The sequence below is a fragment of the Pleurodeles waltl genome, chromosome 11 (assembly GCF_031143425.1).
Source record: "Pleurodeles waltl isolate 20211129_DDA chromosome 11, aPleWal1.hap1.20221129, whole genome shotgun sequence".
Classification (NCBI taxonomy): Eukaryota; Metazoa; Chordata; class Amphibia; order Caudata; family Salamandridae; genus Pleurodeles; species Pleurodeles waltl.
In genome coordinates, this window is record NC_090450.1 from 819,620,643 (window position 1) to 819,646,803 (window position 26,161).

Genomic DNA, 26,161 nt, shown 5'->3' on the forward strand with positions numbered 1-26,161 from the left:
CTTGTAGGCACCAAAGTAGTAAGGATGAAATGAGGTTGGAGTACAATCTGGAGAGACACAATGAAGCGATGTGACTATCCTGGGTGATCAAAATGCTCAACAGGTTCAAAGATTACTTTATACAATAGTATTGACGTTATCACACTAACTGCATGCTTTGTGTTGATTATATTATGCATTTGTTTTTGTATTTCAGTGTTAGCAGTTCTGTCCTGTATTGTAGCTGATGTTATTATTCAATGTGTTTATTATTCCTGTTCTCTATATTATTGGTTCCCAATCTTTTGACTCCTAAGGACCCCCGCTGAACCACTGCTGGAAGCCGGGGACCCCCAAGCAATTTGTGCAATGCAATTTTCAAACATTAAAACAGTAATTTGCAAAAAAAATACACAAAGAAGTACACACCAAACAAATACTCTAATTACTAAAGATATAAATATTTTATATTGAAAAAAATATGCAAAGATTAAAAAATCTTAATAGTAAAGTTAGTGCATCTCAGCAACTAACTTTTCATGGTTTGGTTTTATTTAGAAAAGCGGACTCCTCAGGTCAGACTCTACATTTCCCAAATTATTTATTTTTTAGGTACATAAGATTTGAGAAAGCTTTTTCACATAAATATGTGGTGGGGAAAGGAAGTAAAACCACAAGGACCTCTCATATCTCCATAGCCTCTCTATCACATGTAATTTATTTGTTTTATAGCACCTTCTGTACCAGTGTAGGGTGTCGTAGCATGTTACAGGGGCCCACAAGGTGTATGATTTACATGTCATCTACACTGGTAGGCCTTTTCTAAAAGTGCTTGTTCTGGAGAAGCACAAACTCAAGATTCAGAACATAACACAGTGGTTAGCATTGACCATAATAATAAGAATGTGTTTCTATGTTTTTATGTTTTTATGGGCGAGTGCAAAGCGCACTGTCCATTCTGTAGTCTCTCTTTGGGCTTCAAACCACGCACGTCACGCCAGTCCCTTACATTGGTTTGTGGCCTTGCTTTTTAAAATCTGCTTGCTTTCATTTGTGAAAAGCATGCATACGTCATGCCTTTTCCGGTGTTTAGCTCACCTACGCAGCACCAGTAAACTACTAAAAACATGTGAGTCTCGATGTTTTCAGCCTGGGGTCTGGACTACTTTATCTGTTTATTTTCCAGGTAGCGCGATCACGCTGCATTTTACATAGCACGATCGCGCTGCGTTTTTTTCTTTACAACGCTAATAGCTCTAACTCAAGCAAATGCAAGACCCGTTGCATTGAAAATGTTTTTTTTTTTTTGTTTTTTTGCAGCATAAGGATAATGAAAGACACGGTGGAGGGGGGGGTCGTTGGACAAACTGTCTAATTTGTGCCATGCAGCTCTTGATGATTATAACTTATGAACTGCACAGTAACAAAAGAATCTCTGTGACAAAGACAGTAGCCCACAGTGCTATGCACATAAAATACTTTTCTATGCATGATACACGTTCTTTGCGGCAGGCATATTAACCACCTACACTACCTTAGATGAGTCAAAACTGCCCTGCCACTAGACAAAACTCCCATCTCTTTCCAGCAGGTACATTAATCACCAGCGTTCTCATGATGCTTTTATTTTTGCCCGAAAGCTGCTGGTTGTACAAGGAACTTTGGAGTGCTTTTAAAACTGCTGCACATATTAAATAAGAAGTAGAAAAGCACGCACATGTTTCTGTCCAGAGGCCCCAGGCCTGCGGACCCCTGTGGGGTCCACGGACCACAGGTTCAGAACCGCTGTTCTATATTATATTGGAAAATGCAAGTTGTTTGTTTTTTGTAAACGGGGGAACTATGAGTTGGGTTTCATGACCGCGCTGTGTAATCGCATTCCACGGGATGTGTTAATGAAATGCGATGAACGTAACAATCGGGAACAGGAGGAGACAATTGGGAGGAGAAAGGAGGTGCACGATAAACATTATAGAAATTACCTGTTCGAGTCATCTTAATAGAGTGTTGTTGTGGGGAGTCTACAGATTGAGCTTTCCTTCATTTTCGATTTTTCCTCAAAGATCTTTTAATAAATAATTGTAGAAATAGTTTTCATCCAGTTACATTTCGAATTGTTCCTTCTCCCAACTAGGCTTCTCAAATTTACACTGACAAGTGTTTAGTCCAAAAAAAAAAAAAAAAAAAGTAAGGCCACCAGACGTTTGTTGGCTCTGCAACCTTCATGGCTCTGTTAAGAAAAAATGTGAACATATCAGCAAGGTTAGGACATTGTACAGTGAGCATCATAGCCAGTTAAAAAAGGTATCACCACCATCATTCCCCTTGAGTTGGTATGAAAGGGTTACAGCCATGAGGAACTTTTTTTTTTTTTTTTTAAAGTCCATAAAAATCCTGGCAATGATCCTATCACAGCAGATGGACAGGAATACCATAAAACGTTACAGACCTAGAAAATGCACCAAACACAGAAAGTAAAAGGGAATGAGTGTACAGTAAAGATCACCAGCATAAGAGCACACAAATCTTTATACCTGGCAAGGGTCCACATTTTGTTTGATTGACACACATTGAGAGAGTCTCTCTCTCTCTCTCTCTCTCTCTCTCTCTCTCTCTCTCTCTCTCTCTCTCTCTCTCTCTCTCTCTCTCTCTCTCTCTCTCTCTCTCTCTCTCTCTCTCTCTCTCTCTCTCTCTCTCTCTCTCTCTCTCTCTCTCTCTCTCTCTCTCTCTCTCTCTCTCTCTCTCTCTCTCTCTCTCTCTCTCTCTCTCTCTCTCTCTCTCTCTCTCTCCATTTTGATTAGACATAAGAATATTTTGCATCCAGTGAGGAAAGTCAATCATGATTTGAGAGTAGACCTGGCTGAATCGTCAATACATAACAATGTTGGCTTGCAATCAGCATATGCTAAAACATTGTAAACGGTAGCCTAGAAGGGTTTGGCCAGTGGTCTAACATACACATTAAATAATTCTAGCTTGAATAACAGTCCCTGCAAACTGGAGATTTTGTTTTCGATTGCATTTTAAGCTCTTGTGTTCAGTAGTACAAAAACAAAGAAATTCAGTCAAGAAGTTATTTCCCAAGTCAGCTAATCAGTACAGTGGTCACTGATATTAAATGTCCTAGATCTAAAAGTATACGGGTACACGCATCCTTCCTATCTTCAATTTCTCGAAGCCCATTCAGTGGCCTGAACCCTACCTGGAAAAAGTCCAGTAAGTGACAAATAAAGAAAGCTGTGCAGTTTTCTAGTTATAAAACAGTTTTCCAGGATATGGCAAACTGGATATAAGTGAAGTAGCTGAAGCTGGATTTAGTGGGATTAAAAGAAGCTTTAGGGTTGAAGGTCTCTGGTGAGGTTGCACGGTGACACCCTGCTCCCAATTTCACCATTTTCTGCACTTGATATGTTTTCTGTCCAGGAAACATGTACCATGAATCTCTTAGGAAGTGCTCTGTATACTTTTTCTGACGAGTTTCTCACCAGCAGAGTACTCGACTTCTGGAGAGGAAGTTCACCCAAAATGCCTTTTAGCTTGGGTCACCACCTTTCCCGTGCCTAGGTGATTAAATTACTACAGGTTGGGGAGAGATCACTTGCATTACAACCTTGGCTGTGGTCTGCAATGATGCTTCGCCTTTACAAAGACTGTGGCCCAGGGCAAAGCAACACTCACTGTTGTTGAAAACCCCCTCTTTTTCTAACACTCAAAATTGTGCTTTGGCTTAGTCTCTGCGAGGAAAGTGAACTCGCCACTTCTGTTTTTTTGGTGCTACTCTCTTAGGAATGTAGGGGTGATAAGAATCTGTTAGATTAGCTCTTGTAGGCTAAACATAAGTATGTTGGTGTTTTATGATGATTAATGTTCATTATGTACTAATCTGATATATATTAAATGTATTAGTATTATTACCATACCAATAGATAACTAAGTGATATTGAATATGATCCCCAGATATTTTTCATTACTCATTGCTAATCAGTTTAAAAACTCCAGCCTGCATACATTGTGATCTTCCCCAAGAGACAGCATGTTCTCAGCGTCTGCTTTCGCTCTCTCTTAAATAAGGGAGCTTATCCTTTTCTATATAATTTCTGTGAATCTAATAGGGCACCTCTCAACCAGAATGCCATCTAAGGGCAAGTATCAACGTTTAGCTGATCAGAGTGCTTTCATATGAACCATGTTAATGGGAAAACTGTACTTTTAGCAGGACTGTTCTGCAGGAGAATGTTTACCTTGTAGATGTTGTCAGCGAACAAGTAGAAAGTCCCCTTAATCTTAGCAGTACAGAGCAAGAAAGTATATGCAATTTTGCACACAAACAATAAAGATCATTATTCTTCCCACGCTGCATGAGCAAATGAAACAAGAGCTTAAAAAAAACTAAAAGTGAACACTGTTTGCTCCCCAAGACTAACTTTTTACCCTCCATCCTCCCTTCCAAAATGTACATGAGCTAGAGTTTAGCCAGACGTGCTTTGGGAGTGCTGCTGTATGATGGTATACCTGTTCTGGTCTTGATCATGCTTTGCCGGTTTCTTCATCTCCATTGCATTCAGGTGGTTTTATGTAACTGCTGTTTCAGTAGAAAGCATGTGCACTATTCTTCTATTTAGGTTCCTCCAACAAATCTGTTAATTCGTAATATATGCAAAGTCTGCCAAATATCTAATCAAGAGTCAGTCCCTCCATGACTATAGGTGAGCACTTTGGTAAGGAATCCCACTTCTACCACTAATTTGCTGTGGGAGAGGGCCCATCATGTCATCTAAAGATCAGCAGATTTTTAGACCTTGAATTCTGCTGGGTTACATTAGCTGATATCTTACTCCCTTATCCGACTCCTAAATTGGTGGCACTTTGTGTAGTTTCTTTAGTGGAGTTTGCAAGAGTGTGTAACAATTTCTCTTTTCTTTTAGGTCTGTCGATTTCTTGTTGGATTCAAGCCTTCGCAAACTCTACAGTGAGGAGGTGCCAAGATCAGGGAAGCACACTACAGCCCCAGCAGATGATTCCACAGCTACAAAGAGAACGTGAACATTTGGAGACGGCGAATGATGGGCTATACAGTAGGGTCAAAACAATACCAGCTTACAACAACTGCTTTTTCCAAGTATAAATTCATCCTCTGTCAGGGCGGGCAGCAAAGGTGTATGTAGTTAGAATGATCCATTTATCCTGCCCTTGAAATACCCAGTTTGAGGAAAAAAGCGTGAGGTAGCAGAACTCTGGCATTATTGCATCTAACTCAGGGCTGACGGACAGATGCAATCACATCCCGAAGATTGTGAAATCATCACCAGTGGAATGTTTTTATCCCTATGTAACATCCACTCAGGATAGATCCATGAAGGCAACCCACTGTCCTACTTTGTAAAGCATCCCTAAAGTTTACAGTCGGGAGAGGGAACTTGTGCAGGCTTTAGCCAGACAGCCCCCTGAAGTGGGCACTAGTAAGTGGGAAGTCTCTTCATGCAGTGTTAAAACAGCTGGATACAGGCCTCAGAAATGCAAGGTCTGTACAAAACCTCTTCAGACACAGGTAGACCCTGCATACATAGGACAAGTCATGGAAACAGAAGCTCTGCAGATCTTTCCTTGGCCATCAACTTTGTGGTAGCACAAGGTCCCAACATCTCTTCACTGCTGGACTTTCTACTCATGAAGGCACACATTCTTCAGATCCCCACACAGTTAGACACACCCTTTACAAGCATGAGGCCAGCCCCTGGACAGTATTGTTTTAAGAGTGGGCAGGAGCCCACCCCATGTTTTTGGTGCCTTATTCTAAGGTTCTTGTACTTGTCATGCAATCCATAGTCCATAATAAAGAAGGTGTGTGAATTTCTTTTTTGTTGCAGCTTTCTGGAGGGGAAAAAAAAAAAAAAAAAAAAAGAGGGGGGAGTGGGGAAGCGTGAATGGTGAATGGCAGTGCCGTGGTGAACTGCAGTTTCTTACTAGCACTACGCCTTGGAATCTAGTCTTTTGCCTGTAGAGTTCCATCACTTCCTGAGCAACAAGGAGTTTACCTGTTTCCTCAGTGTACTAATAGGCATCAATGCTTGTCTCATGGTGGCATGCCCAACCAGTGTCCGAGTGCTGATACAGTGAATTACACTCAGTCATGTCAACATGAACTCCAAACTCTATCAGTTTGTGTGCAACCAGAGGGCTCACCGTTTTATCACATGCAGTGGCGAGTTTTGTTTTCAAATTTACAATTGGTGCTTTCCTTATGTATGTCATCTTGCAAGTTTACGGAGGTCACAAATATTTAACTATCGGGGTACAATCTTGCATTACATGTTTTGTTATTGGAGGCCGGAGTGAATAATGAACTAATTTACTTCCACCCAGGGGTGTCTCCTTCTCAATGGCAAAGGTCCGTTCCCCCTCCCCCCCATCTAAGCCAGCAGCTGAAAAATAAAACGATAGTTTACTGTCATTTTAATTTTCAGCTGCTGTCTCAGCAGCATGTGCAGGGAGGGGCAGGCTGGGCCATGAGAGAGGGCTGGAACACCAACACCATCGAGAGGGAACAGGGATGAGGCAGCCACGTCAGAAAGGTGTCTGTCTGTCAGTCAGTCAGTCAAGGCAGCAAAACGTTAAGGAAGACCAGCAGCAACACTCGCCAATTGCAAACTAAGGGGCATATTTATACTCCATTTGTGCCAAATTTGCATCTTTTTTTTACACAAATTTGGTGCAAAACAAACTCCATATTCATATTTTGACGCTAGACATGTTTAATGTCAAAATAGTGGCATTTGCACCATTTTTCAGCTGTGTGAACCTACCTTGCATCAATGAGATGCAAGGTAGGCGTTTCCATCTAAAAAATGGTGCTATCCCCATATTTACCCCCCGCCCCGATGCTAAAATGACACACGGGTGGGAGGAGGAGCTAAATAATGGTGCAAATCTTGCTTTGCACTATTATTTAACACCTGGGTCAGACCAGGAGTTAAAGGACCTGTGGCCCCATTTCCATAGTTGAACACCATGGAATAAGTCCACAGGTGCCCTCCGGAAGCCCCAGGAACACAGACACCAGAGCGTCACCAGAGGATGGGGGACCCCATCACAGGCAAAAATCGTAAGTATTTTTATTGATATGCCATCAGGGCCCAAACTGGGGCCCTGTGCATGGCACAGGGTGCACTGGCCATGCCCAGGGTACCCTTGTCCCCTGTGCTGGCCGTTGAGGTGGTGGGCATGACTCCTGTCTTTTCTACGCCAGGAGTCATGTTGTATGGATGGTTTTCTGTCAGAAAATGACGCTAGGCTGGCTAGAGGCATTTGTTTTGCCTCGAACATCATTTTTTGTTGCAAAACCCCCTTTTCTAACACCCCCACACGGCTAATTTATTTTTTACGCCAGCCCTCCCTTTGCGCCATTCCATAAATTTGGCACCCAGCTGGCGTCCTGGAATGGTGCAAGCCGGCACTATACTGTGCAAATGCAGTTTTGCGTGACAAAGTATAAATATGGGCCTAAATCCATAATTTGCTCCTGACAAACTTCCCTCCAGTTTCTTAAACAATATCCCCTTGAAACACATAATTCACCACTGGCAAAACAGACATGCCTCTTCCTCATCCACTATCAGACCACAGCCTATGTTGCCTTTGCACACTCTTGAGGTCGACGGTGCAATTGATGCAATACAAATGTGTGAAAAGAGGTGTGAGTAATGCACAGGCTTGCACTAGTTTGCCTTATTTTCAGAGAGACTCACTTGTGTGTGAACTACAAGAGACAGTCCCATGTACTACCAATCCTGCAACTGTACTAAAGTTCCTTATTCACAGGCAGAGGTCAGAGAATATTCACAATGGTGATCACTGTCAGTCATCATTTTGGCACTATACTTTACTTGGGGAGGGCAGTAGACTCCATTTGAACACACAAATGTCCATCCATGGAAGAATAAGGCATTCCCACCTACAATTCAGTAAACAGTATTTCTATTGGAGGGAAGCTGAGCTCTAAGTGGTATTAGAACTCTGGGTGTCTAGACTTCGGGTGGACTATTCAGGCCATGATCATCAACCGGAGCTAGGCAGTGCCAAACAAGGATGACTTCCACAACAATTAGACTGGACGCACTTCTTTTAGAACATCAGGGGCTGTATTATACATACGCCACACTTTCCCGGTTTGCTTCATAGAGCACATTTCAAAATGTGCACCCGGCGCAAACAGCGGCCAGTGCAACATATTACTGAGAATGCGCTGCCCCTAGGGCAGAAGTGAACTTGCGCTCCCCTCGGGGCAACACATTCATGTGAGATAAGGAGCTACTGCTTCAAAGTTTTGCAGTTAAGGTGGCAACCCCCCCTGCACTTCATAGAGGGATTAGAGATCCCTTTGCAGGCGGGTGCAGTGAATGATTGTACCCACCTGCAAGGGAATGTGGGTATAATGGGCCAAGGTACCCCTTTCAACCCTCGAAAGGGCTGCCTTTAGGAGGCGCACTGAAGCTGTTCCACTCTTTTGCGGTGCACTTTCAGTGCGTCTTCTAAGGGCACGTTTGCTTCTGCTCCCACATCCATAACATGGCTCGAGATAGGCAAAGAGACCATTATTTGCATTGGGCCCCACACACCCATGCACATGAGGGAACACCTCTCATGATAGAGTTGGCAGCACATGTGCATCAGCACCATCAGTATAACTGAAGGGGATGCACAAGTGTCTGCGGCCTCTTCTGTAAAACTGCTGTGGCGTTGGGGCACAAACTGGCATACATGTCCGGTACTCTCCTGATGCACAATATATAATTCGGCCCCAGATGTTCTTGTATGTTCCATGTCTACCAAAAAGGATATCCCCCTGGCAACAGCCATGTGTCATGCACAGACTGCCAACTTCAGGGAAAACATCAAGCGATCAGACTTTGTTTTCTGGAACTGTAGAACTCTTTTAAAGACCTTGACTTGTGACTTATTTTCAACTCTCAGTTACACCTGCAGCATGTCTGCAAACTGAAGCAGCATATCTGCACAGTCAAGCAGAGCGCCCATTTTTCATCATAGCATGTTAGAATAAAATATCTGGCAGGAAAGTATTTCAGCCCACACCTGACATAGTTTCTCACATTCCAAAATAGTTTAGTGACCTCGATTTTCTTGGATAGTGCCAAACAGGCTACCTGTAAATCTTAAGCAGCTCTATATAGGAAATTGTTCATATGAAGAAGTTTATAAAAAATAAAAAAAAGAAGAAAAGTCAAACTATGTATTGAGACACGCATTGCACGCTATTTTCCACATACCCAAATACCTCCTACATGACTGCATCTACGATGGTCAGTCAGTTAAAAGTATTCCCTACCTTGTGGTCACAGCATGCAGAATCCATTGAACGCCAGCAGAACCGCTACTTAGAAGCAACAAATCTCAAAGCTAGCGCTTGGAACAACCATGTTCCCATTTCTAAGTGAACTCGCTTTGCTTGTCCTTCAGTTTACCCATGCGAGCCCCGTATAGACAGCCATGATTTTTACCGCACAAGAAACTTTATTTGTGCCTTTGTGTGGTTGGTGATGTTTGAAGTCTTATTCCACGGTCGCTTGGTCATTCTCATCGAAGTGCACCTCCAAATCTTTCTCTAGTCTTGGTAGAGGCGGGTACGGGCTCTCTGGAATCTCTGCTTCTAACTTCCTCCTGCGGCAGTAGGAACCCAAGCTGAGGGCACAAACGAGAAGACTACCGGTGAAGAGTGCCCCAAGGAGGCAGCTTCCCACAAAGGTTGTGGCCACAAGCAAGAACCTCTTCAGGCTCCGACAACGTTCTAGAAAAGAAGAAAAATGCAGACATTGGAAATTTCCAAAGGTCAGTAGCACTGACAGCTCATTTTGGGGGTAAGAGACAAATGTCATGCTAAACAAAACATCCTACACTAAGCATCCACCATGATCTTTTAGACAGACACAAAGTAAACTGCATCTATCAAGGGCAGATGAATTCTCCCTCCAAACTATATTAAATAATAATCATCTCAAAAGCTCACATCATGGCTCATAAGGTGCTCAGATTCAGATCGTTCTTACAGGAAAACTGACGTTACCTCCCCCCTCCCCCACTCAGATTCCAAAGTTTCCCTTTGAGGAGTTGCTTTCACCACAGGAGCTGTGGAAGGGGGGTGGGGGGCTCTGGTGCGCCCCTACCCTTCCCTCCCATATCACTGTTTTCACCGGCTCCTAGAAGAAACTGGTTAATTTTAACTAGGTAGCCCACACTGTACACAAAAAGGGCCAAGTAAAACATTGATGCCTTTACAAAAGCATCAATTGTACATTCACACACATAAAAATCCATTTTCACTATGGGATCCTTGGTATTTATGAACAACCTCACCTGTGGGCACAATTCAGTAACCAATTAAATTAAGAAATTTTATTTTCTTGAAATAATGCAATGAACAAATATGCATGTGTACAAAAGCCAGTTTTGACGATTTGTCTTCTAAAAAAGTTGAATTCAATGGCAGCTAAATTCCCATTTTAATTCTGTTAAGAAAACAAAAGGGAAAAAAGTAATAATTAGCCTGTAGGCACGTCTTTCACAGGGGAGAATTTTGTACTGGCACTTTAAAAGCTCTATGTAGCTCCACTGTCCCAGAATACCAACCAGTGTTTTTTCACTATTTTCAAAGATCCTGAATACTGCTCTTCAGCCAGTTTTATGTTTGAAATGTTTTATTTTCTGTTTTACATCTCGTTCTTTTTTCTGAAGATTTTTTGTGGAAATACATTTTATTTATAGGGCTTTATCTGATAGAGATTTCTAGTTGTAGATTCCTTACCTATGAATTTCCCCCAGGCCTCAGACTGGATCTGGAGAATTTTCTGGGCAGTACCCTTGCTTCCCCCTAGGTGGTATTGATCAGCTCTGCTTCTGTTGTCAGCCCTGGATAGGACGTTGCGGGTCCTATATAGGCGCTACCCAGCATACTGACATCAGTTCTTTTCTTTCCACGCCAACTAGCACTGATCTGAGGAGAGCTACTCCCAAGTCATTTTTACTGGCTTTTTTCAACTTTTCTTTTCTCCAAGATTTTTATGGACTTTTCAACTCCTGGTGCATTGAGGATGTCATCAAGGAAGACCGGGCTTAAACCCTGCTGTTCCTGTCATCGGACGATGTCCATGACAGATCCGCACCTAGTGTGTCTTAGGTGCCTCGAGCACAACCACGATCCAAAGTCGTGCTCAGATTGTTGGGCCATGCAGCCGAAGGCTTCGAAGGAGCGGTCCCTGAAGCTGATGGTGGCCTGATGCTCTACTCCACAAAAGTCAAGATCCCAGTCGAGAAGAAGGTTAAGAAGTTGAAGTATTCTTTGACTTCTCCTTGTCTGTCAGCCCACCAGTTGAGGGAGTGACTACTTTCTAGCCCTTGCTCTGTAGAGTCTGTGCCTGGGCTGACTCCACACTTCCCTAAGTATCCGGGAACCAGAGCCACCCCTTGCCCAACTCAATGAGTTTTGAGACTATGTGCCTCATTTCTGGGCAGTCTGACACCGCTCGAGCGCTACCCCCATTCTCATTGCTGACTCAGTCACAGGGCTGGATGGATGATGTATGACGCCCACTTAGATGCCAGCAAAGCCTTGCCTCCTATTTCAAATCCTGATCCCCTATCTTATGGGATAGGGTACGGTGAAAGGGGTGGGGGGGGGGGGGTACAGAGGGGGAGGGGGAGCTTGACCCTTTACAATCTTTAGAATACTAGTTCCAAGACCCTATGGACTGGCATACAGACTTTAGTGAGGCCAGCGTACTGGATGCTTTCTCCCCCTACAGTGACTACGGAGGAGGGAGGAGCTTCCTATTCCATGTTGGTGAGAAGACCAGCTGAGGTCTTGGACCTTGAGTTTCCTTCAGTGGCCGTCAGTCCTGACCTCCTGACATAGGTGCTTCAACCTGGAGCTTCCTCCTCAGAACCCATGCTCACCTTTAGTGAAACCCTCATGAATGTCCTATGGGGTACCGGTTCCAAAGCCAGCATAGGGGCTCCTGTGAATAGGACGACTGCCTGCTACTATCATCCCGCTCCAGGAGACCCAAGCTTTCTGATGTAGTGCCCCAGCCCTGAGAGCTTGGTTATCCACGCCTCTACTTCCCAGTGTGTGTTCCCTTCCTGCACCCCCACATAGGAAATCCAAAAGGTTGGACACACTTGGGAAGAAGATTTTTAATTCCAGCAGCCTAGCATTGCAGTCCATGAACACTACATGCCTTTTGAGTTGTTACTTTCACACGCTGTGGGATACAGGTAGTCCGAAGGGGCTCCTCCCTTCCCTTCACAAAACTACCCCTCCATTCATGCCACCATCCTACAACTGGATGACAGGGGATCACTTATCCACGAGAAAGTTACATCTCTCTTGGCCAAGGGAGCCATAGAGAGGGTCCCTGTGACAGAAGTAGGTTGTGATTGCTATTGCTGCTACTTTCTGGTGCACAAAAAGGACAATGGCCACCACCCTAGCCTAGACCTTCGATCCCTCCATTTCTTCCTCAAGAAGGAGAAGTTCAAGATGCTCACTCTGGCTCAGGTTTCATCTTGATGGTAGCATTGGACTTGCAGGATGCTTATTTCCATATTCCCATCCTGCCTGCCCACAGGCGGTTCATGGTAACACTTTTAGTTCTCCACGCTCCCCTTTGGCCTTGCCAGCCCACTTATGTGTTCACCAAGTTGATGGTGGTGTTCGCAGCTCATCTACGCAGCTTTCCACCCATACTACTTCTTGAGTACTCTGTGCAGAACAACCGGGCCCACATAATCCTTGTGACTCCGGACTGGGCACTGAGTCTCATATCCCAAGCTGTTGTGCATGTCTATTGATCGGACTGCGCCTTCTGTCCAGGGGGGAACCTGGCCTGGCAGTTCGGGCTGGACTGTTCCCATGGGGAACAGGGTCAAGACTGATTTGCATATGGCTGGGTCCAAACTGGGGTGGAATGGTGAGCAAAAGAACCATGGATTAAACCCAGCTCTGTGACTGGGGGGGGGGGGGGGGGGGGGGTTGAGTGTTTGCATTGTTCAGCACTCTGCCCATCATCCTTTTGTGTTGCCTTCTGTCACAGCAGCCGGGGAGGGTTCTGCACCCAAACCGTTCAACTCTCCACCTTCTTGCGTGGAGATTGAATGGCAACAGTTGACAGCTTTGACATTCTGTGCCAAAGTCTGTTACATAATCTTGGCATCCAGGCGTCCCTCCACCAAAACGGTATACACCTGTCATTGGTAGCAGTTTGTAGCATGGTGCACAGACAAGTCTGTTGACCCTCCATCCCTCGCCCCATCCTTTTCTGCCCCTCTCTCTGAGGTTCTATTGTTTAGCCTTTCTCTAGCCCAGCATGGCTCTGCTATGGGCACTCTCAAAGGTTATTTGTCTGCTATGTCTGCATTTTTTAGATTGCCTGATCAACCTTCTTTAAGTCTCCTACTGGTAATAAGTCCTCTTTCCTCCATCTCCATTCATTATGCCCCAGTGGGATTTGAATTTGGTTTTGCCCTTTCTGATGTGCGCGCCTTTCGAGCCTCTCCATAATTGTCCTCAGGCTTCTCATTTTGAAAACAGTCTTCCTTGTGGCCAGTACATCTGCCTGCAGGGTGAGTGAGCAGCAGGCATGGTCATCAAAGCCACCCTACTTTTCCATCTATCCTGACGAAGTTTGTGCTAAGCGCTAAGGCTTCCTTTCTGCCAAAAGTGGTTACATCCTTTCATGTAGGCCAATCCATCACCTTGCCTACCTTTTACGCACCCCCACATCCTTCTAAGGAAGAGGAGAGACTCCACCGCCTGGACCCAAAAAGAGCATTGGCGTTCTACCTTGATCACACAAAAGAGTTTCAGGTGGATGACCAACTCGCTGTATGTTATGTGGGTGAGAAGAAGCAGACTATTTCCAGATGGGTTGTACTCTGCACTAAGAACTGCTATGAACCGGCCAAAAAGCTGTGGGTTTACGTGCTCATTCTACTCACATACCCAGAGAGTGAAACAGGCATTCGCTCCTTTCTAGACACACTGTCTGCTTATGTGACAGTGCTTATTTTGAAATAAAACTAAAACAAGAGCAGGGGCTCAAGGTTTTTTGTAGACGCCTATCACCAGTATGCCATACCATAGAACTGCCCTGGCTTGATTCCATGTCATTCCTTTTTTTATATATCCCTCACTTTTTATCTCCATCTTACTCTTGCAGGTTTTTTCATTCCTACTTTCTCCATGTGCCAGTAGTATTGCTCTTTTTCTTCCCCTTTCTATCTATCGCTTGTGCATAGTCAAAGTATGATGATGAAAAATATGTCCCACTTCAGCGGAAAAAGTGCTACTCCACACCCACTGGCACAAATTAGGCATTATTTACTCTCTGCCACACCCTGTCATTATTTTGTACTCAATTGCTACCAAAGTCTACAGAATTTGTGAAGGTTTGATTTTATGTGGGTAGCAGATGTTGGAAGCCCATGATGCTCAGTGGTAACTTACATGGACTAAGCAGAGTAAAACAATCTTAACTTTCTGCCCACCAAATTTGCAGGCACTTGTGATTTTCAGACAGAGTCAGTGTTGTTTCCGTAAGTATACGTTGAGCAAGACTATTGGTCGTCTTAAGCATGGACCTTGGCAATCCTACATCCCTTGATGGTCACGAGTAAAAAGGTCTTCCTTCTAGAAGGTCAGGTGCATGTCTTCTGATAACCTGCACTTTGTAAAGTGCTCTTCTCATTGCCTTTCTTTCTTTCTGAGATTGTTTCTCATTCATTCTGAGTGAGCCCAAGTGAAGGGACACACCCCATTCAGGTGCTTTTGCTTTCTAACAGGCTAACCGTTTTTTATTAATGAATTCTAAGTTATTAGACTGCCTCTCTAGCCATTCCATTTGGTTCAACGCAGTTGATCAGCAACGTGTCTTATTCAGACACCAAATCACGAGCTTTGACTTAGCTGGTGTTTGTAGAAGTTGTTTTGCCGCTCACAACCTAACAAATTAAATTCGAGCAACAAATATGTAAATAAAGCAGTTCCCATGAGTCTTTCTCCTCATCAACCCTCCCTTTGCGTCCAGCCCACAAAGTGGTGACTAGAGATGCTACTCACAAAGACATTAACACTCTGCACAGTGCATGGAAAGCCTTCAGAGCTCGGAGAAAAGTAATTGTCAAGTAATTCATGCTCCCGGCCTACAAGGGTCTCTCCAAACATTTTTGTTATAAGGGTAAGCACGATGCAAGGTAGAATAATATCCACATGTAGATGAGTAAGGTCTCCTTCGTTCGCAAGGATGCCCGACCATCTCCCTTCCTCCCTATTCGAGGGAGGCCTCAAAGAATCTATTTGTCGTGGAGCAAGACCGTAAGTAGCTGCGTTGCATGAGAATGGTGGGAGAAAGGTGGGATTAAGTATTAAAGGGACACGAGTGAACGAGACGCTGCCTGCCATTGGGTATTCTAGGGACATGAGGGAATGAGACGCTGTCCGTCATTAAGTTTTTTTAAGGACATGAACAGTGGCGCAGCTTTGTTAGTAAGATTTAGGAGGGGAGGAGCTTCAGATTTCCCAGCAATCACACGGGCATCTAATGGTCAAGTACATTATCTGAGAAGCAGGACATGAGAGGGGTTAAAGGTAAGTGGAAAGACGCAGCAGTAAGGGATGTTAGTGGCATTTAAAACAAAATATTTTGTAAAATAACCAAAATTTTTATAAGAACTTCAAAACCGAGAGGAGAGAGAGTATGTGTGGTGTAGTGTGTTTGTAAAAATTCTAGGTGAAATCCGACAGACACCTCACCCATACCCTACTGAAAGCACCTGCACCAAACTATTTACTAGAGAATTGATTTTTTGAGTGATAACATCTCAGCCCGCCTCTCCCCCCCGGATATGAGTGAATGAGACGCGGTCTATCATTAAGTATTCCAGGGACATGAGTGAATGAGACTGCCTATGATCAAGTGTTTAAGACCCATCAGTGAATGAAACACGGTCATAAAGAATTCTAGGATCATGAGCACGTGAGGTGCTTTCTCCTACCTTCCCACCATTCAGACTGCTTCTTCTGCACAGTTAGCGGTCCCAATGCCACTCTGTAAAGTGCCAGTGCATGATCTGGATCTGCAGAGGAGGGCAGTGAGGGAAGAGAGGAAAAAAAAATAAGTCCGTGTGATAATCTAAATTGCAAATAGACAACGTTCCACCACCCCAAATGCAACATTTATGGGCGTAGCATGATATAATTAAATCCATAGGATGTAGCAATTTAGGGCCAGATTTATATATTGGCAGAATGGGAACTACATTGCAATGGCGATACCGTTCCATCCATGCCAATATAGTAGTGCACATTTACAAGCAGGTTGACCTTAGGGTTTATCACGGTAGAGGCTACTCTGTCTCCACTGTGAGTAATCCCCTCCACCCACCCTGGGAAGTAGGGTCCATCGAAGAAATGTCCACCCACCCACCCAATTTAGATGAGCAGACATTTAGCCACCTGGTGGTATGGAACTCTAACACCATTCTGATGGTCCCCTCGCCATGGGAGAAGCCACCCATGGCAAAGGCAGCATTACTTTTTGTCTTTGGGAATTTTCTTTTCGAAAAAACAAAAAGAATACTGTTTGCTGGAGGGCTGCATCCTTCTGACGCAGTCCTACAGTGAAATGCATTGACAGAAACCATTGTGAAAGTTGTTCTTGCCAGTGCCTTTATAAATGACTGCCTGTTAGGTGGTCATTTATAAATCTGGCAGGCGGAGTATTCTCGGCCTGGCGGATGTAAAGTCCCCCACCAGGCCAATGGGGAATATTCCATCCATCAGAATATAAATCATGCTTATAGTAACATATACCCATTGCCATGCCACACATGTGACTAATATGAATGTAATTATAAGAAAGTATAACATACTTGATTTGAATCCTACTCTAATCAGGCAAAATCAAAATTATTAATCTAAACTTTTAACAAAAAAAAAAAAAAAAAAAAGTCTATATCGTTTCCAATGCGAATCACACTGAAATACCACAGAATCCCTAGTCTTTGTCCTTTTTAACAGTCTTGCAACTGCTGAGGCCAACAATTGATTGGTCACTCTCACTCCATCCCTATGCAATCACCTGTCAGATGTTTTTCCATTTTAAAATCTAAGACATGGTGGCTTCTCGTGAATAACCAGGATGAACAGACATATGTGGCTCCCATCTCAGATGCCCCACGCGCAACTCCTTGCCTTCCTTTCCTCTTTATATTTAGCAATAGATGACCTTATTCCATACGGAATCCTTTCAATATCCTGTGGATTCCCTTTGTACACATGTCCAGTGAAAGGAGTTAAACTGCTGACACGTTCCATTGTCTCAACTCATTGAATTAGGCAATCTCTTTTGTGCCCAACTCTTGGAAGAGGGCCATAGTCAACCTACTACTAAAGTAAGGCAGTGCTGATGCTATGCCCTATCCAATTTCTGCTCTATATTGCTATAATCGTTTCTGCTAAAATGGCATGAATTATTGTTAACGCTGAACTACTGCAGCCCGTTGAATCCAACAACATTCTCGTCCGTCATCGGTCTGGTTTTCAGCCATCTTGTTGCACTGAAACAATCCTAAGCTGTGAATGACATCTGTATGACCCTAGACTGGATGGGACTGCTGCCCACATATATTATTGGATCTGTAGGCTGATTTTCATACAGTATTTCACACAATCCTAATACAGAGGCTTAAATATACCGATATTAAGTCATGCCTTCAAGTGGCTCGTTTCTTTTCTAATAGAACATTGCCAAGCAGTATTCTGGCATGTCTTACCTCAGAATTTAGGCCCATATTTATACTTTTTTCCCCGCTTTTTGACGCAAAAGCAGCGCAAACTTACAAAATCCAATTGTATTTTGTACGTTTGTGCGCCAAAAAGCGGCACAATTGCAGCGCTAAAAAAGTATAAATATGGGCCTTAAAGTGATCGTTTGTGGTCTCCTAAAAGGTTCTGCTAGAAGTCCCTCATTTTTATGCATATTGTACCTCTAGCTGCTGCAAGTCACAACTTCGGGGTAAGTTGTTCCTGTAATTTGCTGTAGTTTAGTATGCCTGTTTAGCTTACAGTCCACTTTTAATGCATTCAAAATATTGCAATGCAGTGTATTCTTGGATTTAGGGAAAAATCACATATCTTCTCTCATCGTGTCTCCCTCCATTGGATTCCTATTACGAAACGATGTGTCTTCAAGGGTTTATGCCTTTGCATTAAGCCATCCTTTGCTTTACCGCTCATTACATGGAGAAACATTTCAGGCAACATATTCTGAAGAGTCTTACGATTTTAACAGCTTGACTATTTATTGGTTCTTTGCCCCACTAGGGTGCACCAGGGTGGCTGTGGTTTCCCAGTACTTACTGCCAAGGCTTTGAATTCACTTCATTGACTAATAGCTACCCACAACCCTTTGTGCTTCTGGAAGATTCTAAAATCCACTTTATTCCAGTTTGTAGACTATTTCCAAGTTGTTCTTAAGGCACTGCCCTTTGCTCTCATTTCCAACGCACCCATTTCTAGGGAATTGTCACAACATACAAAACCATAAATTAATGAATCAATGAATGTAGTCTTTGTAAAGCGTGAACTTAGCTAGAAAGCAGTTCTGTAGATGGGCTCTGGAATTCTAGGCTGGGCAACCTACAAAGTGTCCCTGCTCTGTCCAGCCTTAAACTCTCCAGTCGCACAAACACCATCCTTAGTTGGCAGTAGTCATACATCACCCTAAGCAGTGTTCATGCTTGTACAACAGAGTCCTGAACCATACTTCAAATGTTTTGACTCAGCAGGACAGGACCAAGTGCACATGAATCAGCCAGGCTAGCCCGAGGCCACCAACCTTAATAGGGTAGGCCATAGTTTGAGCTTCCTGGCAAATGCAGATTGCAGGTCATATATTTGCAGGGGAAAGAGTTAGAAATATGTAACCAGTTGCCTAGGATGCGGCTCGGCTATGCGGAGATATTGTGATCAGCGTTAATATGTTGGGGGGTAGTTTAATTTTTCCTAATTTGACAGGCTCAGTGTACTTTCTTCTTCTAACGGAGATGAAGGCATATTGTGGATGCCTTCTTAGCAATGGGAAGAGTCAGCAGGGTCATACCAACTGCCTAGAATGCAACAAGGATAGCCAGAGACATTGTAACCAGTCTTAATGTGGTAGGGTTTAATGTGATCTTGCCTGTCTGGTGTGCTAAGCATGCTTTCATCTGCTGTAGGTCATACGTTCGCAGTGCTATGGGTCAGCAGGATGTGGCCAAGTGCAGAGGAATCAGTGAAGTTAGTCCGAGATACAGTGACCACCTTAAAGTCGTAAGGGGTGGTCTAATTGATTCCTACAATGTGCCTGGATGGCCCAAGACCACAGTTCTTGGACCAACATGGCAGGAAATGACTCTGCTCTTCCAGGACAGATGTAAGCTGCAGTAGACTTAAGTAACACACTGATGACTGGAGCCCACAATCAGAGTAGTTAAATTAGAAGGTTGCGAGGACAGGAAATGAGACCTGTTGGCTACCATTTTTTTCAACCAAAGAACTCTGGCTAGGTTTAAATAAAAATCAGAGTCAATTGTGGAGAAGGGGGCATAAACAGGGGAGAGGTGGAGTGGGAAGAAACCAGGCAAAGGAGCTTAGAAAGGAAGTTAACTTGTGGAAACATATATAACAAGCATTGACACACCCACTATGTCTCGCCTATGTGACGCAGGTGCCGAGCTGTTGGATTTGCCAATGTTTGAAAAGAAAACAATATTTAAAAATATTACAAGAATAGCAAACACATTAAATAGCTCACAATTGTACATTGAATTCAGTGTTTTTAATCTTATTTTCCAAATACATTTCAGCCACAAAACTCAACAGAATTAAAAAAGAATAAGGTAGTGTCAGAATGTGAAGGTAAATTCTTTCCAGGGCTTAAAATACTTTCCACATGATTAGGCTAACTGATCTTCTGCAGTAGTTCTGGGAACAGATTTGTGGGGCTTCAGGAGAAGAGACCTACTAGGTACAACTTGTGCCCCAGAGGCAGCAGTGTGAGTGCAGCAAATGGCACTTCTAACAGCACCATACATGTCTGTGTGTGCCAAAGCTTGTACTTTCATGCAGCATGTGTAGTGCAGGTGATAGAGCAAACTCAACCCTTAATATCTGCTCTCCAATTACAAATAACCCTGTTACTTTGCTTTTACAGACATGCTGGAATAGGTGGGGAGCAACAAAGAGTGGGGAAGGGTACAAGACGGAAATAGCTAGAAAACATGTGCACTCACGTAGTACTAAATGAAAATGATGAAGGTAGTTCCCTAAATGTGAGCAGAAGGATACAAGCTAGCCAATTGAAATGATAAGAGGGGAAAAACGAAAGGAGAAAAAGGCAAGCCATCAAATAAGTAGTAAGCAAGAGTGCTATAACCAACCAGTGGTAAGCTATCAGCTGGCTCTAAGCACCAATGTAAGCTCACTATCTGTCTCTCTCAGGCAGACAGCTTGTGATGTCTGGTAGGAGAGTCCTAAAAGGTGTTTTTCCACAAGGCTCCAGGTCAGCGAACAGCTGGCCTAAGTCTGAAAAACGTCATAACTACCAACTTGTTTCCATTATTTCGGCTTGGACAGGAGCATGGCACCAAGGTACATCTTTCACAACTGTTGCTTTTTTACCCCGAAATGTCATTCACTACTAAAAATCACAGTTGAAGTTGTTCTGGGAGAAAACTTTAGAAGATCAGAAGGGTGTTTCGTTATTTAAAGTAGAAAAACAAGGGGCTCTATGTCCAAGAAATGTACTGGGCTCAGATGGAGGAGTGAGGATAGCAGGGTAACACAGAGCAGGCCGATCTGCTCTTGTGGCACGAGGACTGCAACCTACCAAGCTCTTTGTATCTCACGCTTGCACGTGCATGGTGCCAGTCTGGTTGGGTTCTGAATCATGATCCGACCAGGGCTCGTCTACCCCATTGACAGCCATAGAGCTTCAGAATGCTTGGGCGAGAACGCTTGCCCAAAATTCTGGCTTCCTATGATCTAGCATGGAATCTGGGTCTATTAAAGGTGGCAGAGTTTTTGCTCAGGTTGCAAGCACTCATTGCTCTTAAAATACCTTTCTTCTTCATGGGGACCATTTTTCAGCAGTAGGCAGCATCCCTGCCTCTAAATAAATAAATGTAAACGCACTTACGTCATTAATTACCATTCGGTATCCTTTTATGCTTTTGGAAGCATCTCTGCACGGCGCACCTCATTTTATCAATTATTAGGCCGTCTTTGATTACCCCTCTTGTTGGTGTAGGGGCAAACAACATCCTGTTTCTGCTACGGTTAAGCTGCCGAATCCTTATTATAATTAGCAAGTCTCTCTCGTGCTTACCTTTGCCCATCACAGCACCAGGCACTGCGTTCTACAACTAGGTAAATGCACCTCGTGGTCATAACGCGCAACATGAAAACAATTCTCTTATTTTCGCAAACAAAATCCACTACCCAACCACACACTACACAGTGTAGCTTGCTTCACCACCCCACCAAGGAGTCGTAAACATTATACAAATGCTACAATATAATAGATACACAACCCGTGCGCATTCATTTATTTTCTGCTTTTTTGCAACATAAAAAGGAAAACGTATAAGTGTACGTCATTTAGCCAAACTGAGTACACGGTGTTCTACAAACAGAGCATTTCTAATTTTTTTGCTAAAATTATATGTAGGTTAGACAGGAAAAAAAAAAAAAAAAAACTCCTTAAAACTGTGTCCAATTCCATAAATTTTTAACAAAAATACATTGAGCTTTCTATACATACTTTAGGTTAAATATTTACTTCTTTTTTCTGAACATCTCATGGAGACACAGACAAATGCTTCTTAACATTGTCACTAGTGGCAGGAACAACTTACCTCACCCCAGACCCTCAGCCTCCAGAGTTAAGGGACACAATTGATAGCTAGCATTATACAAATCCACACAATCACAGCCTAATCCCTTGTTTATCATGGAAACTGCAGCACTGGGCCCAAGATCACAAGATTCAGTCTTGCCCTGCCAACAGGCTGGCTACAGCACTCGCACCTTCCCAATTCTTCTAGTACCTGCATCTCCTCTTGAAGGAGGGCTCTGCCGGGTACAAGCCGTCTCGCAGCACTCACAGAGGGAGTTCAAGGATGGATCCTCCAGAAGGTGCCACCCGGGCCTGAAAGAGAAACAAGTTAGGCAACAAACCTGGCACCGCAGGGCATGGCCATGGCAAGAACAAGGTGTAGCCACTAGCACAGTTCTTGCACATCAAGTGACACTATCCAAACCTGGTGCTTTATTTCAGTCTAGTATTTAAGCTAGTAAGTTAGAACAGTGATTTAAGCACTCACTACTGAGACGTCTGCACAGCCATTAGGCAATAGGGTTGAGTACCACATGACAACCTTTGATCCTTTCAAGTGCAATGCATTAAGAACCATCAAGTTTGGTAAAATCAAATGTAATTCTATTTATCCAAGTAATGGCAAAACCGTTATAGCAAGCTCTGTATAGAAATATTAGAATATTTTAATTTACATAAATTTACTCCAATTTCTGTTGGCCTTGCTTGTCGATGCTGAGGAATAGAATATAATAGAATACAATCTGTTGCTCATATAAAATGTATTCCTCAGAGCCTTGTGGTTTAGTGAAACTGAGCTAATTAAAGTGGATGATGCAGACGACGGTGAAAAAGCACCGTATCACTCCAAAAATCTTCAAAAAGGCATCAAGGCGCAGGTCTGCAACAGAGCAAAAGCCAACATCAACTTATGCAAATTGCCTAGCCAGAAAAGGTCCTTTAGTTTAGGCTTCTCCAACGAGTAGCTTGTGAGCCACTGGTAGCTTTCCAGCTCTACTGTGTGCAGCCCAGATTACTAAATTAGACGTTTGTGCTGTGTTGAATTGATATATGTATGCCAAAATTTAAAAGTGTGCATTTTAGATTAAAATGGCTGTCTTTTCAGAACTCATAAGCTCATGTTTCAAGAAAAATGGATGAATTTCAAACTATTTAAAGCTTATATTTGAGTCCTACATCATACAGCGTTACAGAAATTTATTACAAATATTATTAACTTGGTACCCATGTAGAGGCATGATCAATTTTATATCACTGCTACCAATCCTGCCTCTTGCACTGAGATGACGAAGACTGGTAATCTAACATACCTTCACTACGTTAGCTCGTCTGATGTGGTCAATATTACAGTTTTAAGAATATTAGTAGCTCAGGATTTTCATTGAAAATAAGTAGCTCTCATTACAGAAAAAGGTTAGCGACCTTTGCTTCGGGTGCAACAGACAGACATTTTCTACTACATCACTTGCCTCATCAGTTAACAGCAAAAATATAACCTATAAAACACTTGCCACAAAATGGCTATTAATGTTTAAGTGGCAATGTATAACAAAGATAAGCTTTGGCAAAATCAATAGGTCTGGATTAAATGTGTAAACAGCATTTGTGCCCGCAACACATCAAACCGCATTTGTTTGCTTGTGTTACCACATTAAAGTCAGATGACTAAGTTTTGCAAAACAACAGAATATGAAACAAAAGAACTTAGTGAATATAGAGATGGAACTAACTGCCTTATTTGTGCATGAGAGGCTTTTGTAAGGGACAGGCAGTCAGCCTTTCATGCTATGGTTGTGTATACAATTAGTCCCATGCAATGCATACTATCTAGTTTGTGCCAGTCCATTGAATTTGACGACCAAAGTTGTGGTTTGAAGCACTATATAAAAATATTTAATAGAATTGTGTAAAGCTTGTATTTTAACGTGGGTTCCGGTTATAAGCCCGGAATGTACACAATACTGCTATATTTGAATCACTGTAAACAGCGGGGGTCCGGATTTACATAAAATAAATTGTAACACGGGTAATCCGTATGCAAGCGCGTGTGCTAAAATACAGATCACAGGATTTTACAACAACTATGCCTTTACGATTCATGCCTTTACTACGAAATTTGTTGCAAAGGCATGTGTGTGGTAAAGGTTTCAAAGTAAATGTAAGTAATTTACGGGTAAGTATAAACCTTTACGTAGAAAGTGTTTATATTTTACTGTAAAATACTTACATTTTCATGGTAAAGGCATACACTTGGTAAAAAAGAAAATTACAGGTAGGTACAAACCATATATATTTACACACATGAATAAATATGAATGTATTTATATACATTCATATTTATTCATGTGTGTAAATATATATGGTTTGTACCTACCTGTAATATTTTATATATATATATATATATAAAAATACATTACACACATATATCTCCTTATAAACTCACAACCCAAACCCACCCTAAGCCCCTAATTTACCCATGCCATCAAAAAACCAAAACACACCATAAAATTATCCTTGCCGCCCAAAAACCCAAAGCCACCCTAAAATTACTCTTGCCATCCAAAAAATTAAACCCAACCTAACCGCTAAAATGACCATTGCCACCCAAAACAAACATAAAATTACCTTTGCCACCCAAAAACCCATACCCACCATAAGCCCTAAAAACTCCCTTGCCACCCACAAACCCATACCCACCCTAAAAATGTCTTGCCACACAATCATCTAATCTTACCCTTAACCCTAAATTTACCCTTGCCACCCAAAATCTTAAACCCACCTCAGCCCTTAAAAATCCCTTGCTACCCACAAACCCATACCCGAATTAAACCATAAAATATTCTTTGCTACCTAAACCCCATACCCACCCTAAACCCTAAAAAATCCTGTGCCACCAAAACCCCATACCCACCATAAAATTCCCTTGCCACTCAAAAACCCATACTTACCCTAAAAAATTCTTGTCACTCAAAACCCCATACCCACCCTAACAAAATACATTGCCATCCAAACCCCACTCACCCTAAAAAATCCCTTCCCACCCAAATACCCAAGCCCACCTTAAAATTGCCCTTGCCACCCAAAAACCAAAACCCACCTTAAACCATAAAATGACTCTTCCCGCCCAAAAACCTAAACCAACCCTAAAAATGACCCTTGCTGCCCAAAAACCAAGACCCAGCCTAAAATGACCTTTGCCACCCAAACACTCCCTAAACCCAAAAATGACCCTTGCCGCCCAAAAACCTAAACCAACCCTAAAAATGACCCTTGCCGCCCAAAAACCAAGACCCAGCCTAAAATGACCTTTGCCGCCCAAACACTCCCTAAACCCAAAAATGACCCTTGCCGCCCAAAAACCAAGACCCACCCTAAACCCCAAAATTACCCTTGCCACCCGAAAATCCAAACCCACCCTAAAATTGTCATTGCATCCAAAAACTCAAACCCATCCTAAAATTACCCTTGACGTCCAAAAACCCAGACACCCTAAAGCATAAACAATCCCTTGCCACCCAATAATCCAATCTTACCCTAAACCCTAAAATTACCCTTGCCACCCAAAATCCTAAACACACCATAAACCCTAAAAAAATCCCCTGCCACCCAAAAACCCTTACCCACTCGACCCTAAAAAAATTAATTGCCACCCCAAAACCCATACCCGCCCTAAACCCAAAGAAAGCCATACCCACCCAAAAACGCATACCCACCCTAAACACAAAAATTCCTTGCCACCAACATTGCCACCAAAGCCCTCATACCCACCTTAAAGCATAAAAAAAGTATTTCCACCCAAAATCCTAACAAATCCCTTGCCACCCAAAAACCCATGCCCCACCCTAAAAAAAAACTTTTATTGTAAACAGGTTTTATGGATGTGTAATCTGACAGAAAAACTGTCAAGTGAAAGATACGGGAGCACATCATTCAATAACATAATACTTCTATTGTAGAGCAGACAGGTAGACATTCTCAATATCTCGTCCCCTAAAACCCACCTTCCCCTCCCCCTGAGTCAGTATGTTCCTTCCAGCTAACTGAAGACATTTTTCAGTATCAAGGTCCTCAGTAACAGCAAGGTCATTCATGGTACTGTCAAGAATATGTAGGTAGACAAGTCAGAACAGAGCAATCCTAGAAGCAATGTGAGTTTCTATGTTGTTCCGCGACATACATTAGTGCAAGTGCCTTTCTGGCTAGGAGAGGCTGTAGGCGACACCGCTTGTGAAGAGAAC

The 26,161-nt window shown here is 42.9% G+C and overlaps 1 protein-coding gene across 1 annotated transcript in view; it reads left to right on the forward strand.

Moving 5' to 3' along the window:
• Window positions 1-5,833, forward strand: part of MTFP1 (mitochondrial fission process 1) — an 84,264-nt gene extending 78,431 nt beyond the window's left edge. The window contains exon 4 of the mRNA XM_069214638.1: window positions 4,905-5,833. Within this exon, the coding sequence (XP_069070739.1) occupies window positions 4,905-5,022 (118 nt within the window). The 3' untranslated portion in view covers window positions 5,023-5,833. The remainder of the gene's footprint in view (window positions 1-4,904) is intronic.
• Window positions 5,834-26,161: the final 20,328 nt, after the last annotated feature.